The sequence below is a fragment of the Hemitrygon akajei genome, chromosome 5 (assembly GCF_048418815.1).
Source record: "Hemitrygon akajei chromosome 5, sHemAka1.3, whole genome shotgun sequence".
In the NCBI taxonomy this organism is placed as follows: domain Eukaryota; kingdom Metazoa; phylum Chordata; class Chondrichthyes; order Myliobatiformes; family Dasyatidae; genus Hemitrygon; species Hemitrygon akajei.
Window position 1 is genome coordinate 134,861,892 of NC_133128.1, and position 18,358 is coordinate 134,880,249.

The 18,358-nt window shown below is 38.5% G+C and overlaps 1 protein-coding gene across 3 annotated transcripts in view; it reads left to right on the forward strand.

Moving 5' to 3' along the window:
* ccnyl1 (cyclin Y-like 1) overlaps nucleotides 1-10,729 on the forward strand; it is a 99,914-nt gene extending 89,185 nt beyond the window's left edge. For all 3 annotated transcript variants that reach the window (XM_073046531.1, XM_073046532.1, XM_073046533.1), the window contains one exon: nucleotides 1,071-10,729. In XM_073046531.1, coding sequence (XP_072902632.1) covers nucleotides 1,071-1,187 — 117 coding nt within the window. In that variant the 3' untranslated portion in view covers nucleotides 1,188-10,729. The remainder of the gene's footprint in view (nucleotides 1-1,070) is intronic.
* The last annotated feature ends 7,629 nt before the right edge of the window (nucleotides 10,730-18,358 follow it).

Sequence of the window (18,358 nt, forward strand, 5' to 3'; positions counted from 1 at the left end):
AGGTTTAAATCCTATATCTCCTTGACCAACATCACTATAGCATTGGTTCAGGTGGAAGCTTGCCCTCGTATTTTTGAGAGCAATGTAGGATGAACTGTAAATGCTGCCGTTGCTGCCAGCAGTGACATCACAAACTAAAACTGATGAGGGAGTTAAATGGTGTGTAGGACTTGCAAGTCTCATTAATAGTATGCAACTAGAGAAATAATATTTAAGTCAATAAAATGTAATAAATACCTATGTGCCCAGAGACCTACCTCCACCCCCCACTTGAAAGCATTTAGCATAAATTTATCTAACAGAGGAGTCTTTTATTAAAGGATTTAATATCTTAAACAGCCATTCTTACCTCTCATGGTGTAATAAAATTGGAGGTAGAATTCATTGGTATAATGTCAGGAAGTACTTACTCACACACAGTTTTTATATCAATTCCTACCTCAACTACACTATGTTTGATTCTGTTTTCTTTTAGGTTATCATAGGAGGTTAATGTGGACGTATGAGTGTTAGGATGCAGATCTTCTGTAATTCAATTTCAAAGCAAAATAGACTTTGTTCCTGATGAAACATGAGTCATCTAACTGCATCACAAAAATTGTCTTTACTCACTTCTCTACTTTGAAGTTAGCTGATTTTCACTTAATAATTTTTTACTAGATTGTCCCCCTTCTGGGGATTCGCATGGTGTTATATTGCAGGGACTACCTTGGGTGGGAGATGCTGCATACTGAGGGGAGATTTGGAAGAAAGTGGGGGCAGCCTCTACATTATTGGGGTGGGGAATGTGGCATAGAAAATGGCCTGTATCACAATTTTCTGTAACACAAAATCAAAGCATCTGCATGTATGCCAAGAAATACAAGTTTAAGAAAAATGAAAATATTGTTGATAAAAATTCAGTGAGTGTAATTTTATTATATTCTTTGGATGTTTTGGTAGTGGTTTGTGATATCTGTAATGGTAAATTTCCATTACCAAAACTGCTGTAGCACAGGTCGTATGTAGTTTAAAATAACGACTGAAGTAAAATAGTGGAGTAATAATTTTATTTATTTTATTCTTTGCAGGCAATCTCCAGGTTGTGTGAGGACAAATACAAAGACATGAGCAAAGCTGCTATAAGGCGATCACTTAGCGCTGACAATTTGATAGGAATTAGTCGTTCTAATGCTATCCTCTCATAGGCCAGAGACTTTTCCATCAGCATATCATGTACCAGCAAAGACGGTGTCTTCCGATTGGGCAACTGAATCTGCCTGCAACTAAAACCAAGTTGCAACTCCTGGCCTTAAAGAGCACATTTAGGAGATTAAATGCTGGCTGTCTCACTACAAGGCCCTTCTGAGAGAAGAGAGGGGAAAAAATAGTGTTTTAACACTACACTGATGCAGTGATGTACAACCTGCAGTGTGGAGAATTTTATGCTTACTATGTAGGCCTGTAATTGAGGAGTACCTCAAGCTTTTATTTGTTCTAATTTTAAGAAATAACACCCAAAACAAATTGAAATCATGTGAAGTGAATTTTACAGGTAGGTTGGGACAACAGTAGCCCTTACAAGTGTAACCTTATTTGGAATGGGGTAAACTACTTATTCTGTATGAAGAAAGATTAACAAAGATTTCTTTTAAGCAAAAGATCTCTTTTAAACACAGGATTGACTATAAATAGGGTGTAGCCGCAGATGTGTACTTTAAAACTCAGAGATATTCTTCCTTCTTGACCCTACCCTCCCCAACCTCTGAATATAATTTTTCTCCAATTGTTTGATATTTATATTATTTCTAAGCATATTGGGGAAGTTTGCAAAGTTTTGCATTTTCTTAGCACCTTTTACATGGTAAAAGTATTCTCAAGCAACATGATCCACTTTGGACCAGAAGCTTCAAAAGAGAGTCTTAAAGGAGAGGTGGGGTGATTTAAGGGAGAGCATTCCCTCCCTTAAGAGTCTACAGTTAAAATGTCACATACTTCTAACTTGTCCAGCCTCCTGTAACTTGCCTCTTTTTTTAATTACAATGCCATTGGTGTCCAAAAATAAAGCAGTGGGAAAACTACTGGAAATCTAAAATAAAAATGAAAGATGCAGAAACTACTCAGCTAGTTGGTCAGCATCTGTGGAAAAAGAATTATCACCCAATGACCTATTATTCTTTTATATGTTGTTTCAAGCAGCTTTACCCCAAATGCTGGGCTTTTACTCTGTAACCTGCCTGAAGTAAAACTCTGATACCCTGGGGTGGAGATCCCAAAGAAACAACTGGGAAGTGGCCAGAAGATGTAGCATTTTTACCTTTTTTTTTCAAATTGATTTAAATATTTTTTTGTGAAACATACCTGGGAAAGAAATGGTAAAATTAAAAGTCACTCATCATGCCCAAGGGTTTCAGCCCATGTACAACTCATTCAGCTACTCAAAAGTAACAGATTAGCAGTTTAGTACCCTCACTCTGGTTGTGGAAACTACTTAGCATCATTTGCAATCCTGTTAAGACCATACATTATTCTCTGAAGAGATGCAGCTGAAAATATATGGTGTAAGAATTTACACCACAGAAACATTCAGCCTTTTTGATCTGTGCTGGTGTTAATACTCACACAAGAATCTCCCAGCTTGCTTACCTTAAGCATATCTGTGTTATTCTTTAGTATAGCAGACTTGTACAACAATTTCTCTCCATTGCAAGAGAGAGGAAGACCTTTGACCTTGTTTTGCAAAACTGGAAACATATCTGCACCAAACCATTACAGTACCTGATATTAAAGCTGTCCATCAACTTTTATTTCTGCTGAGCAACACCTTTATTATAATTCACTAATAAAACAATGTTTCATATAATTTAATAATCATTTTAATTCAGGGGTTTCCAACCTTTAATGCCATAGACCAATGCCATTTAGTCAGGGTTTGTGGACCCCAGGTTGGAAACCCCTGCTCTGACTGGTGCAATCCTGTCACTTGGAACAAAGAAACTACTAAATTCACTGTAACCTGTCTACATTTAATTCAACATATTCCTTTTTCAAAATGAAATCATTTAGTTTTCATTTGCACCATTGTCAACAAAATTTTGCAATTCACAATATTTTGAACTCAAAGTTGAAAGCACATGGCATATTTTAGTGATTAAGACATGATACAGTGATTTTTTTTAAAAAAGATGGTTTGAATATAAATGAGGTCACTGATGTTCACATGTGAACCATAGAAATGTGGGGTAAAATATAATCTCCAAAACTCGGGTAATAAGAAGAGTGTTCATTCACCATCAACTAGAGCTCCTTGTAATAAACTGTTAAAACATGACTTGTGCTTTTACTGTTGGGTTCCCATCGCCACACTATCATCTACTCTTGTTCCATCAGTGCTTGGGAGTAAATACAAATAGATGCTTTCCCTTGAGCACAGAGCACAAACTTCAATTGTCCTTCCTCCTTCAAACCCAGAGACCCAATTGAAGTTGAAGTTCTCTTTTTTTTGTTGTTGTCGTCGTAAACAAGAAACCTCTATTAAAATGTATACACTTCCACAAGACATTTTGATCTTTAGTGTTTTTTAAACTTGAGGAAGGAAAGTGAGAATTTACATACTTGAGGCTAATGTAAAAGGGTTAAACAAGCATGGGGGGCAAAATTGGCATTTTTGATTTGAGATATCAATGAGATTTCATGCAAGGGTAATTTTTTCAAATAGCTCTGCAGTATATTTCAAGATGGGGTGACATGGACTTGCTGGAATTGAGTATGACATATTTGTCCAGAGACGGTGAGCAGTAATTCCCCAACTTTTGGTCTCCAAATCCAACTGAGTGTTCCATTTGTGAAGACATCAAAATGTTAAAAACACAAGCTGATTGGTACAGTCAAAGAAACAAGGACTGGATCTCCAGGCATTAATTGTAGTTGCAGTACAATGACTTATAAATCTGTCTGATTAGAAATGTCTGTAAAGAAACCCTGCAACTAATTAAGCCAATATTTTCAAAGGCAACAGTTAAAGGAAATGTGTATCCACCTGAAAGTGAGGCAAACACACTGAACCCCCATGAACAATGTGTGATGTATAGCTGAATGGTGACCATATGTATAGTGTAAATGACCCAGTAATAATGCATTTTGTAGCCTTGAAAAATAACACTGTTCCCCAAGTAACTAGGACATATTGTGTTGCATTGGTTTTGCAGAATTCTTAATAAATGAGCGATTTATGAGTAAATATGCAGTTCCATCAGCTAGTTGAAACCAGCACAGGATATTAATCTAAATATCAGACCTGATTTGGCAATTGACCTTTCTCCATGGAGTAGCTGTTACGGAATGCAGACTATAAATGGCCTTAGTTAAAACACTGCAGCCAAGGCTGAAGGGATACTTGAGAAAACATTCCAGTACAAAGGTATTCTTTCCCAAAGGGATTTGAGAGCATCACATTTTTGCCTGGATCAGTTCTGTACTTCCTGAATAGAAAGATATGGCATACCCATGAGCTGAAGCCCAGTGATAGAGGCTCCTTTACTAAAATCCATAATGTATTTTACACTGTTACTGGTATTGGTGGTAATGCAGCAGTTAATGACGTTACAGTTCAGGGCATTAGATTTTGGAGTTCAGTTCTGATGCTGTTCTATAAGGAGTTGCTGTGCACCCTCCCCATGGAATGTGTGGGTTTTCTCTGGATTGTCTGGTTTCCTCCCACAGTCCAAAAGCATACTGGGTATGTTAATTGGTCATTGTAAATCATCACATGATTAGTTTAGGGTTAAGTTGGGTTGTCTCGCAATCTCTAAATAAAAACCACCTTTTTGATTTTTCAAAGGTTTGAGGTGACAGGTAGCACCAGTTTGCATTTACATAGCAAAATATCCCAAGGCACTTAGTAGCAGAATCAGAAAATAGAACATTGAAGGGTACAGCACAGGAACAAGACCTTTGGCAAATTGTATTATGCAAATCTAATTAAATTATTAATCAAATGTACAACTAAACTGATCTTTTCTGAGTATGAGTCCATATCCTTCCATTTCCTGCATATTCATTTGTCTAAGAGCCTCTTGAACACCTCTATTTTATTTGCCTCCACCAGCACCCCAGGCAACTACCACTCTTCTTGCACATCTCCTATGAACTTGCTTCCTCTCACCTTAAATGCATGTCCTCTGGTATTAGACATTTAAACTCGGGGGGAGGGGGTTTTGATATACTGTCTATGCCTCCTATAATCTAATAAAACTTTCTCAGATCTCCCCTCAGCTTCCACTGCTTCAGAAATAAAATCTTAGATTTGCTCAACCTCTCCTTATAGCACATGCCTTCTAATCCAGGCAGTATCCTGTCTTCAAAACCTTGACATCTTTCCTATAATGGAGTGACCAGAACTGAATGCAATACTCCAGATGTGGCCCAACTAGAGTTTTATTAAGCAGCAACATAAGTTCCTGACTCTTGAACTCAGTTCCTCAACTATTAAAGGCAAACATGTAACACCACCCTATTAACCTGTGTAGCCACGTTCAGAGAGGAACTTGAACCCCAAGATCTCTTTGCTGATCAGCACTGTTAAAGGGTCTATCCATTAGCAGTGTATTGTCTCTTTACATTTGATCTCTCCAGGTACAACATTTCACAATTGCCTGGGTTAAATTCCATCTGCCATTTATCCACTCATATCTGCATCTGATCCCACTGTATACTTTGCCTGTCCTCTATACTATCCACAACACCACCAATCTTCTCATCTGCAAACTTACTAACCCACCCATCTAGGTGGATGAAAACGTAAATAAATGTGTGTGTGTGTGTATATAGATTGAGAGACACATAATATCACAGGTCCCAGTACAGATCCCTACAGACCATCATAACTCACAAATCTCCAGCCACAAAAATTTCCATCAACCACTACACTCCGTCTTATGGGCAAGCCAATTCTGAAACCAAATGGTTAATTCAGTGTTGAACTGATTTATTTGAATTATACATTAAAATTTGAGAACAATTCACTTGGAAAGTTAGAGAAGATGACCGATAGCCTGGTGGAAGTAGTAGTTTCAATGGGGCCTCCTCACTGGGAGGAGAGCTGAGGAAATACTTGATATATCTTGTTGGATAGCTTCTACCATGGAAAGGCATAATTTTTGTGTGGAAGTTACGAAAAAAGTTAAGGGATGGGAAAAAAACTTGCAGGGGAATTTCTGAATCTTGAGATGCATATTTCCATTCCCATCCTCCACTATCTACCAGTACTCTAGAAATGATTAAACTAATGGTTAAACTAGACTAAAATGTCTGAGAGTGAGCATATTTATTGTCTCTGTCTCCTCCATGGTGGTGCAAACTGAGCCAACGTCTAACTGACTATTCATTTAACACTCTGCTTCGTTGCGTACTGTTGATTTTAAGCTTATTTGATAGGATTGTTTTGTTAAGGCTGTTGCTGCATCTACATTTGGGACACCAATGGTCAGTGGAAGCAATAATCCTTGTAAAGACTATTTTAATATAAAAAATTAAGTATAGTTTTATAAACAAGTCTGCATTGCATACTTTTTTATCGATGAGTTAACAAGATATATCTTGCATTCTATCGCTTGTGTGGTTATAACCTCTAACCAGTGGGGGAGTTTGCTGTTGATTGTGTGAAAGGTTTGGAAATTGCCATTAGGATGTTGTAAGAAGCATTTTATTGAATCTACAATGTATTCAGAAGTAGAATGGATTTTTTTTTAATCTGAGGGACCCTGTGATTTGCATTAGCTCTGGGGTTCCTATCATATGAGGATTGATATGCTTGAGGTGTGTATAGTCAGTCTTTGCTGATTTACTATTTGCATTGTTTTCTATACAACCCACTGGAGTGTCCACTGACTTGTAGAGTTTACATTTGTCATTCTCTTTGCAGGCTTACAGTATGGCAATGTCTGCTTCTTTTCCATAAGCAGGGGGACCACACTTGCTCCCCACTTAATTACCTGTTGACAAAAGCAATTTCAACACAGTAATTAGGATTTTGAAACTCAACCCCTAATTTATTCTCTTTCCAATGGGCAATAAATATTGGTGTGCAAGCTAGTACTCACAGAACAGTGATTATATAAGAAATCTAGAAGCTATCAAAATGTGCTTTCCAGCCAGCAACTCACAAAGAGTTAAGGTCCTAAAGGGACTTTCACTGGTCTCCAATATTTGCATGGTTGTTAAAAATATTGGAAAATCTTGTAAAACTTCCTCTTTATACCCTTCTGAGTGTTTGGAACTGTTGTATGTTGGCAATGACTAGAATTTTGGCAATCCCGAAGTGAAAAAAATTGTGCCATGGACCAAGAATCTAATTCAAGATCTCTGGTTTCTGCTTGTATTTTTGTGTGATATCTGCAGGAATATTGGCACAGGATATGATGAGGTAAAGACGTGCTACGTTTTTAAAAATCCCCTTTAATCCTCTTTATACTCGAATTTACAAACATTGCAAAACACAACATTTTGAATTGTGTAAAATGGAGGTGTATAGTTTTAATTTAAAATTTTTGCCTGTAGATAGTGATAATTTAGCAAAATTAATATTTAATATGATCCGGCTATGCAATCCAGAAGAATTTTAGCCACACGAAAATGTAGATGACCTCAGGTAATTTTTAACTGTTTTGTAATGGTTGCCCACGTGCTACCTTTTCCTTTAATAAGTTTTGAAAAGTGTTTAATGATGCATTACCTTATAGGATCTGGTTAGGATAACTTTGCTTTACTACAATGAGATGAAAATTTACAGCTCACCTTATGGCCTTTGTGTATCTGTCAAGGTCCAGTGGAATCTGTGCCTTGCTTTTACGCCTTGATCTTTTCTCTTGCTTCTTCCCAAAGATATCCTATGTCACCTTGTTATTTTCTAATGGAAAGCTATTGGCACCTGACATTACTTTTTCTTTCTTCAGCAGAGAATTTTAATTCTCCTTAACCAGTTTTTCTGCAGAATAAACCTTGGGTAATCTGAGTCTATGAACAATCCATGTTTTAGGTACTAATACATTTTTAAAACTGCTTGAATGCTCCTTTGTATAGGTTTTTGAAGGTGTTTTGTAACATTATGAAGTGATTGATAAATTAGCATCAACATTTATCTAAAAATGTTTAAGACATGTATGCTTTTGTATTTCCTGATGTTGTGACTTTTCCTTTCAAAGTATTTCATTTTCTCACTGCAGTGGGAATACTTTACAGAATGTTATTGGATTAAGTTATTGAAATCACTGCAAGCCACTGTTGCTTTGCTTCCCATTTAATAGGCTTTTCACTGGCCTAAAAGTGAATGCAAGCAAGTATATTTAAGGGAGGAAAAGTTAAGACTTTGAGTTTACACATCCATTCTACCTCCAAAGAATCTGTTTACTGAAACCCTAATGCAGTGTAGCAATTTCTGTAAATGGCCAGATATCAGCAGTTCTCCATTTTATCAAAAAAGTTGATCAATTATTGGAACACAAATAAGCAGGCTATATGGAGTCTTTAGGTCCTGCAGTATCGAATGTGCACTTGTGTACTTTGTGTCCAACTATTTATAAGGAAGTTGTTGAGATCGCCATGTTGAAGGTGAGGGAGAGGAATTCAGTCATAAGTTTCTAAGAGAAGAACATTGAGGATATGTAGGGGAAAAAGTCAGGGATCAAATCAAATTGAACAGATCTTTTAAAGAGCTGTCATACTCATGGTGAGATGAATGACCTCCAAATTTACCAGCTGATGTGCATATGTATTCAAATCTTATCTAGAATTGTGAAGTGTTTCAATACTACCACTGGCTGATAATAAGCCAGCAGTTAAGTAAGCCTTAGTAATTCTTATATTCCTATTTTTAAAAAAATCTTATATAAACACTGTTGCATATCTATTGGACAAATGCATATATTGCAACTCTGGCTTTGTCAATCACTGAACACATTCAGTTAAACTGCTTGAATTTTGATCTTGGTTCACCAAATTTAAGTTCCCTCAAAGATAATATCACATCAATAAACCAAAGTGACTAATTAGGGATCAATTAGAAAAAAGTTGCACTAAGTTTTGTTCTGTGGATTTGTGGGTTAATATCCATTGGTCTTTGTTGAGGTCATCCTATTCAGCAATGAAAGGGGTTCAATGTATTCATCAACCCCATTGTGATAGCTTGTGCACTAGTTGGCATGCAAATTTCCTCCCCTTTTATCCATTTTAAACCAATGTATGGAAACTGTTAAAGCAAGCAGGTTGCCATCTTAGCAAGTCAGGCAGCATCTATGGAAGGGAATGCACAGACAATGTCTTGGACCTTGGGCAACACATACCAAATGCTGGAGGAATTTTTGGTGTGTTGCTTGAGATGTCCAGTATCTGGAGTATCTTGTACGAAGATTGCCAGCTTTTGTACTGGGAACTGTTTTACTGGTTTAGAACTTGACAGCAGTGAAGTCAATTAAGACAAAATCAGTCTGCAAATGTTAGAAAGTTGAAATATAACAAAGTGTTTGGAATATTTACCAGGTCAGACCTTATTTGTACTGAGAAAGAAACATTTCTAAAAATCTTTTATCAGAACAATTGAGTGCCAATGTGGCTTACGTGGCCCAGACTGTTGAGTATTTCTATATTTTCCCTTTTTAGTCCACTTAGTTATCCTACTTCCTTAAGCAGTGGAAGGTAGGGGGAAGAATTAGACAAGGGATACACTGGTTATATAATTACTTTCCCTGATATTAATCCATTACTTTAAAAGTAGCTCGAATATTCTCTCTGTAGATACTCTTTTAATCCATCCTTATTTAAAATTTTCTTGCAGTTTTGAATTATAGCTCACAGCATTTATATTCCCAGCCTGTTGTGGCCATTGACTGCTCAGTTATTCATTAACTGCCCTAATCAGCTGCAATCTGTTCTATTGTTGCATCAAGATAGTCACTCCTAGTTGTACCTTGTTTCATAACTTCATGTGCAGCCAGTGTTTTTAAAATTAGGGCAGCTCCAGTTGCCAACTCTTGATAGATTACCGGACGTTGTGCTATATGATCTCTTACCTTAAGTCAGATTGACTTTTTCTCACCCTCCCTTCTTTAAGTAAATAAAAACTCCTAAAATAAATTTTTTTAAGCTGACTGTGATCTTACTCTTGGGAGTTGCTCATGGCTTACAGCTCCAGATTCTAGGGTGTACCTGAAGATTTGGCAATCCTACCTGCAGCTAGCATTTTGTGTGTGATAGGTAAACTGGAGAGAGAGAGAGAGAGAGACAGAGAAGTGGTGCAGAACACTGCAACTTTAAATAAACTGTTCAGATGCTGCTACCAAACTTTACTTGGCAACTCTTGTGAAATCTTGATTTATATTTCTGCATCTCAAGTAGAATTTCTGTAACTGTGATTTTTAAACTTATGTAATATATGCATACAGTATGTGTATATATAATGGTAGAATAATATATATCTGCAAATTATGGTTTGTAACTAATGCAAACATTTTATAAAGAGTTTTAAAGGAGTTTATAATTCAACTTTTTTTTGTTTTGTAGCTGAGAATGGTGTGATTGTGGATATTATATAATTTGTAATACCCCAGGCTGCCCTACTAACAAAATCTAATGTAATAGTTGGTGAAAAGATAATGATAAAGCTATGAACAGCTCAATATTAGCCATTGAGTAAATCAGTATTACCAAGATAAATTGTGAATAAAATTGTTTATTTTGTTTTGCTTTGTTTCTTTAACGAATTGCATTTGCCTGATTTATTTCCTGATGCTGGATATAACAGAGATTTCCACATTTGCCCAGTGCCCTGTTGTATATCAATATGAACTGGGTATTAGGCCATGGGTTCCCACTCGATGCTGCTCCGTTAGGTATATACACACATCTGATTCACCTGTTATGTCTTATGTCAGTTAATGTCCAGTAGAGTTGTGGCCAGGTTTTGAGCTTTGGTGCAGAGGGCCCTTTGTGTCACTGCACCTAACAGGGGCATGTATTTGAGTGGGAATGGCGATCAAAAGAGTGGTGAGTTATTAACAAAAACACTGGAAATTCGTGTTGATTATTGCGATCCCTTTGCAGTGACTCCACTTAGGACAAATAGAGGTACCTCATACTTAGTCTTTAGTTGATACTCGACCGTATGAAGCCTCATTTATAAAGATTTGGTCCTTTTAGTTTTCAAGTTGAGTGTAGTGATTTTACTATATACAAAAACCCTTCATTTTGTACTGTTTAGCAGCACCTCTCCATTCTTTGGTTAATTATTTGCGTCATTTTTGTGCGTATGTTTGACTCATGCCGATTAAATCTGAATAAGGTCATCCACGAGCAAAGGGTACAGAACAACACTGTTATCTTGGAATATAGGCTTTTGGTGTGGCGCAAAATGCCTAGTAGGGATAATTGTTCAAGTTTAGTTTAAGATTCTATCCATTTTCAACACTGATGCAAGTTAAGAGAGTCCTTCAATGAACGGCTTGATTTCTGCTTCAAGCTTTTTACCACCCTTATTTCCCAGGTTTAAGGTTAGCAATAACACGAACTGCGTTTGCTAAAGTTACCGTCAAATTCAAGTAAAGTGAAGGAGGAATCTTATCCGAAACGATGCTGCAATAAATTGCACCATAAAGGACCCTTTACGAAGAGCTGCTACTAAGTTTTCTACCTGAATGCGAGGGCTTGTCCCCAGGCTGGGCAGGGAGGAACAGTGCAACAAGTTTAATGAGAGATTGCACCCGAGGTGTTTTACCCGCTGCGCTTGCATTCCACAGGGAGACGATGTAAAGACATACTGCTAAAATATGTATAGTATATAACATCCAAGGAGAAAGTCGATTTTTATTTGAAAATTAATAAACCTGATCCATTTAAGTGTCCACATGTCAGTTTGGATTTATTTTCATGTTCCTGATCTTTGCCCCCTTGAACAGTCAGAGTTTGGAAAAGCGCCTTTCCCTCATCCAATGAGACGGCGCTGGCTGCGAAACGCCTTGCATCTTACTGGCAATCTGCACCTCGCAAGAGTTCAAATCTGATACGTTGCGCAAAGTTTCAGTACGAAGTGTGCTACGGGTAGTATTGTTCAGCTAGCCGAGTTTCGATTTGTTTATCTGTCCAGGTATGGATCTTGAAAACAATAAATGCCTCCGCAAGCGCTGAACTTTGACGTGACCACACATTATTATGTCCGAGGCATAACTTACTCCCCGTTATTCTAATCTCTTCGTGAAAAATTTGCCAAACAACCTGATTAATAAAGCCCTTCCCAAACTTCAGGACGAACTTAAAACAATAGCACCAGACAAAATCGCCGGAAAGTACGGCTGGGTTTTGGCAAATGAAACAACGCGCAAGAAGCTTGAAATCTGAAACGAAAACAGCTGTATACTTTTATTGTTGATAGTTATACTTGCAAAGATCAGTAGGCATATGTTTCTGGGGCAGTGCCTAAATGTCTTTTATATGCTTACTTTCGTTAGCCAAGAGGTCTTAGTCGATCTTTAACTTTTTTAGACGATGGTTTGAATATTGCGTGCAGTTTTGGGTGCTATAGTACAGGAGGGAGATGATTGCACTGCAGACAGAGAGTGCAGATGAGATTTACCCAGAAGTTGCCTGGGATAGTATATTCAGAGACTGGATAGGCTGGATTTGTTTTCCTTGGAGCAGAGGCGGCTGAGGGAAGACTTGATATGAGTTGCGCAAAATTTACGTGAGGCTGATGTGGGATAAATAATAAGAAATGGAGGGTTCAAAGCCCAGAGGTTTAAAATGCTGTTACGTTTATCGAAAATGGAAGCTTTTGCACGTGGCTGATAAGATGCTGCAGTAAACAGCGAAATGTCATTTGGCATAAGTAAGCAGAGGTAATTTTCAAGGATCCTGAGGCAAGGTTTCTGACAGGGAGGGTGATCCTGACTTTCACTCAAGGAATTTGTGTGTGTTTGCGATGCAAACCTCATTGAAATTATATTGTACTAGATTTCAGTGTATCTCCCGCTGCCATTCCGTGTCCAGCGGTAAGGTGTTCACCTTGTATGTAAATCCCTTTAAAGCCTAGAATAGGTTTTTAAAAATCTTGGTTGGCATTTTGACCTTTCAGACTATGACTTAGATCGAGTTTGCTACTGATCTCTAATTCTGCTCTACTCAACCAATTGTTGGTTCTATAAATGGTTTAAGAAGCTGTTCTAGATATGCTTGCAAAATTTATAGGTTTATGGCCTGCAGTTTTGTATATTCCTAAGTATGTAAAACATTTAAATTTTCTCTTCGGTTTGCTTTGACCTTGATTTTCTTGTTTGGTGCAGTCGTGACTCCAGCTTAATCTCACAATCAGGGAGGCACATTGGTAAAGGGGCACCAGAGACCCAGGTTTGATCTTGACCTCCAGTGTCACCTGTGTGAAGTTCGCACATTGTCTGTATACCGCATGGGTTTCCTCCTGTTGTTCTGGTTTCCTCCCACAATCCAAAGATATGCATGCTAGTGGATTAACTGGCCACTGTGAATTGTCACTAGTATCTCAGACACTGAGACTCCTACAGATGTTATGGTTTCTTATGGAATTCAAAGAAGATCATTCCAAGTCAAGCCAAAATATCAAGGATACTGAAACATTAATAATACAATTACTGTATATATAAAACATTATTCCAAGAGCCATGGACTAGGAATATATGGTTGATGCAGAAAGGCATCATTGAAGGATTAGCCATGATTTTGCTGAATAGCAGAACAGAACAAGTTCAAAGGGTTGAATTGTATATTCCCACTCCTATTTCTTGTGCTGTAATTCTGCAATCTGTTGCACCACAGTACAACCAGTGCTGTCTGAGCCTATCAAAATATGAATAGCTTTTGAGTACTGGAATAGAAGATAAAGATTTCATGACCAATGTTTCATTTTTTTCTAATTGGCTGGGCAATTTTATCCATTTAGGCATCACTTTATATGTACAGCTAGCATTGGAAATTAGGCTTTGTATTTGTTGAGCACATTAAACATGATCAGAAGTAGAAAGAACGAAAAGGCCAGCAGCTTTTTATACATTTCTGGACATCCAAGAGGGGCTTTTACAACCCATGAAATATTTCTTCTGAAATTTTGCTTCCGTAGTATAAAAAATGTGAAAAGAATACATCCCATCCAGCCCTCCAATAATAAATTAACTTTTTAAAACTTCTGATGCAAAATTGTCAAGCAAAAACAGTTGGAGTATTAATATTTAATGTTGTGTAGCTATGATGACTCGGTTCTCTTTGTGTTTGCAGTCAGTTGTCAGTCTTTTGCCTTGGCTTTAGAGAGCTCTTACCCCAGACCCAATGCAACTGGTTGGGGTGAAGCCCCTCACCAGACCTGAGCATGTCAGTCTGGCAGAAACTATGGTGCTCTTCTAAAGGACCACTGCATTTCTGGTGGAGGCATCTATTTGATAGACTTTCCAGTCAACATAAAAGTTCCACAATGTTATTTGAAGAACAGGACCTTCTTTAGCCAAAATCTATGTCCTGACCAAAATCACTAAAGCAGATGGTCTGTTATTTTTACAATACTATTCTTGGATCCATGCTGTGTGGAAATTAGCTGCAAATTTCCTAAATTTAAACAGTGGGGGACTTCAGAAAGATAGCATGATGATTAGTTCCATGTAAATGACCCTCATTGATCTACATTCCATTGAGGCGGTGAGGTGAGACTTGTCCGCTTTGGGGTTTACGCTGTGTAGGCATAAGAAAGGTTTGAAAGATTAAAGTTGTCTTCTTAGGTTCACAGTTGAAGAAAGCAGATGCAGAGCAAATATTTAGTTGTCAGTCATTCCCGATGTACAAAAGCAGAAATATTTGAGCAACAAAAGAAAGTACCATTCTCTGGTCCTTTGAATCTCATCCTGCTGATGTCATCAAATTGGCAGCCTTTGCATTGCAAGGCAAGCGTTTCGAGAAATGGTGATGGGCAATGTTCCTTGTGTTCTGGGCTGTTGATAAAATGCACTTGGCTGTCTTGAATTAATGGAGAGGCTACTTGAGTTCCCACACTGTGCAGTGTTCGCACGAATCTATTGCAGACCTTAAGGTCCCGGTTTTATTGTTGATCAGGGAGGCATACAGTGCTGTTATGGGCTATTCAGTCCATCATGTCTGTGACTCTTTAAAAGAGCTATCACAATGGTTCCATGTCTCTGCAATTTCCCTATCTAACTGAAAGTCCCATTTTGATTTGAAAGTGAACACTGAATTTGCAACTTAAAGATACAGCATGGTAACAGCCCCTTTTGGCCCAACAAGCCTGTGTGGCCCAATTAGAGCCATGTTACCAATTATCCTACTAAGATGTTTGCCTTTGGAATATGGAAGGAAACCAGAGCACCCAGAGAGAACCCACACAGTCATGAGGAAAACATACAATCTCCTTACTGACAGTGTCAGGAATTGAACTGGGTTACTGGTGCTGAAATAGCATTACACTAGCTGCTGTCTCATCGCCCTGGTACATGCTGCAAGTGTTGGCCACCCAAGGTGGAGGGAATGAATGATTAGTGTGGGTAGGTTGGGTGACATCTAGCAGGTTTTTCTGTTCCGGATGGTGTCAAGCTACTTGGGAGATGTTGGACCTGCACTTATCTAAGAAGTTAGAGAATATTCTTTCATGCGCTTGACTTGCGTTTTGTTGTTTGTGGAATGGCCTTGGAAAGTCAGGAGGTGAGTCACTCACCGCAGAGGTAGCCGACCTCTGACCTGTTCTTTGATAATTCTCTGGTTACTGGAGACTGAGAATATTAATGGTGAAGGACTCAGTGATGGTTTGAACAGAAGGGCAAGTAGTTGGAATTTAGCATGCCACTTGGTGACTCAACTGACACTTGTGACTTATCGGTCCATATTTGATTACTAAGAAGAACAGTTTCTCAGTAGCAAAGTCAGTAGCCTGAAAACTTGATTCTTTTGCAGACACTATACGTTAAAGAAGGCAATGGCAATTGTGAGCTAGAACATACTGGGGAAAAAGGGTGGATGACAAATGCAGTGCTACAATTTCTCCAGAATTATATAGCTACTTGAAATGTATAGACTACAAATACAAACAGTAGGGTGTTATTAATCAGCATATTTTTGCACAGTAATGGACTGAATGATTTGTTTACTTATTTATTTAGAGATACAGCGTAGAACAGGCCCTTACGGCCCAGTGAGCCGCGTCACCCAGCAACCCACCCATTTAACCCGAGCCTAATCAGAGGACAATTTACAATGAGCAATTAACCCACTATGTCTTTGGGCTGTGGGAGGAAACCCACACGGTAACAGGGAGAACAGACTCGTTACAGCCAGCACAGAAATTGAACTCCAAATTCTGATGATCTAACACATATACTAAATAAGCTAAATGTGGATAAATATGATTTCATCCACTTGGTAAAAAGAAAAAGTGGGCAGGATGTTTTTTTAAAATGGTGAGAGACTGAAGAGAGTTGCTGTTCAGAGAGGCCTAAGTGCCCTTGTATGTGAATAACTGAATGTTAACATGCAGGGTCAGAAGTTACTATAAAGGCAAATTGTGTATTAGCCTATATTACAAGAAGATTTGAGTATGTACAAGTATTTATGACATCTTAAGGCAATTGTATAACTTGCAATAAGAAATCTTTAACTCTTGTACTCCAATAAGCTGTGTCGATGCATTGAGTATACAAGTCTGGTCTCCCCATCTGAGGACCAGTTTACTTGAAAAAATAAAAACACAAACTGCTGGCAGAACTCAGCAGGCCAGACAGCATCTATGGTAGGAGGTAGTGACGACATTTCGGGCCGAAACCCTTCATCAGGAGTGAAGTAACATGGGATGGTCAAGGGGGGATAAGAAGTGGGCGGAGGGATAAAGTAGAGATCTAGGAAGTGATAGGGATCCCCCATCCCTATCTATTATTTTAGTCTGGTTCTCTTTCTCTCTCTTTTTCCCCCCTCACTATAATCTCCCCCCAGCCCTACCTTTCTTTCTCTTTTATTTCCCATAATTCTCCACCTTCCCCCTAGCCCATTTCCCTCCAGCCTATCACTTCCTAGCTCTCTACTTTATCCCTCCCCCCACTTCTTATTCCCCCCTTGACCATCCCAAGTTACTTCACTCCTGATGAAGGATTTCGGCCCGAAACATCGTCACTACCTCCTCCCATAAATGCTGTCTGTCCTGCTGAGTTCTGCCAGCACTTTGTGTTTTTATTTATTTCCAGCATCTGCAGATTCACTCGTGTTACCAGTTTACTTGAGATGGACAATGGATTGATTCCTGGGATGGCAGGCTTGTTGCCTGACAGGATTAAGCAGCCTGGGCCAGTAATCTCTTTAGAAGAAAGCAAAGTTCTTACAAGGCTTGATCAATAGATTCCTGAATACTGAGGGAATCAAAAGGTATTAGATTAGATTAGATTAGAATATCTAAAGATGTGGAATGGATGGTATAAAGTGGCACTAAGGTAAAAGGTGGGCTATGGTTATTAAATAGTGACTATGTCGCCTATTTTAATGTTTATTTCTAGTTCTTTTTATCTCTCAGTAAAGGGATCTTTACATAATTTATTGGAGTACAAGAGTTAAAGACTTCCTATTTCAATTTATATAAGACAACTGTATAAGATGTCATTAAAAGCATCATTCACCCCATTGAGTCAATGTGGTAACATGTCCAACATTCACGTCACTGTGAATCAAAAAGTGAACCAATATGTTAGTGACTCTTAAAGAAATGTTGATATTGATGAGGAGGAGGGGGTTTGGTAGGCACAAGATAGGTCAAGGTCTGAACACAAGATTAGACTAGTTTGTGACACTAGTTCTCCCTGTCTCGGACTTTGGTTTCTGTTTCTAGACAGACAGTTAAGGGAGCCATAGTCTATAGGCAAATGTCCACCTGCCCTCTTCCAACACACACACCCACCCTGCTAGTTGTGCATGCTTAAAAGTATGTTTGTTCTAGCCTCTCCCTCGCAAACGACCCGCTGTCGACTTCAGAACCACAGCAGCTGCCTTCTCCACACACCATTGGGTCTTCTGCTGTTTTAGAGACAAAATGATGGAGGGTTTACACTGTGGGCTTGAGGTTACCATTGTACACTGCTCTCGAGTTTCACGCAGATGCTTTATACTATTACTTGGGCTCACTTTAAGCAAGCCCCTTACGCTGCAAGGTGTGCTACAGCAGTGAGTAAAATTATTTACCCAGAGCCCCAAGTTATTCCTAAGTGCTTCACAGCTCACTAATAACTTATGGGTCTAGTCACTGCAGCAGGCAATCTATGCACAGCAAGATCTCACAGGCACCAGGATATGTTTCCGATGTTGACAGAGTGTAGGAGCAGTAACCCAC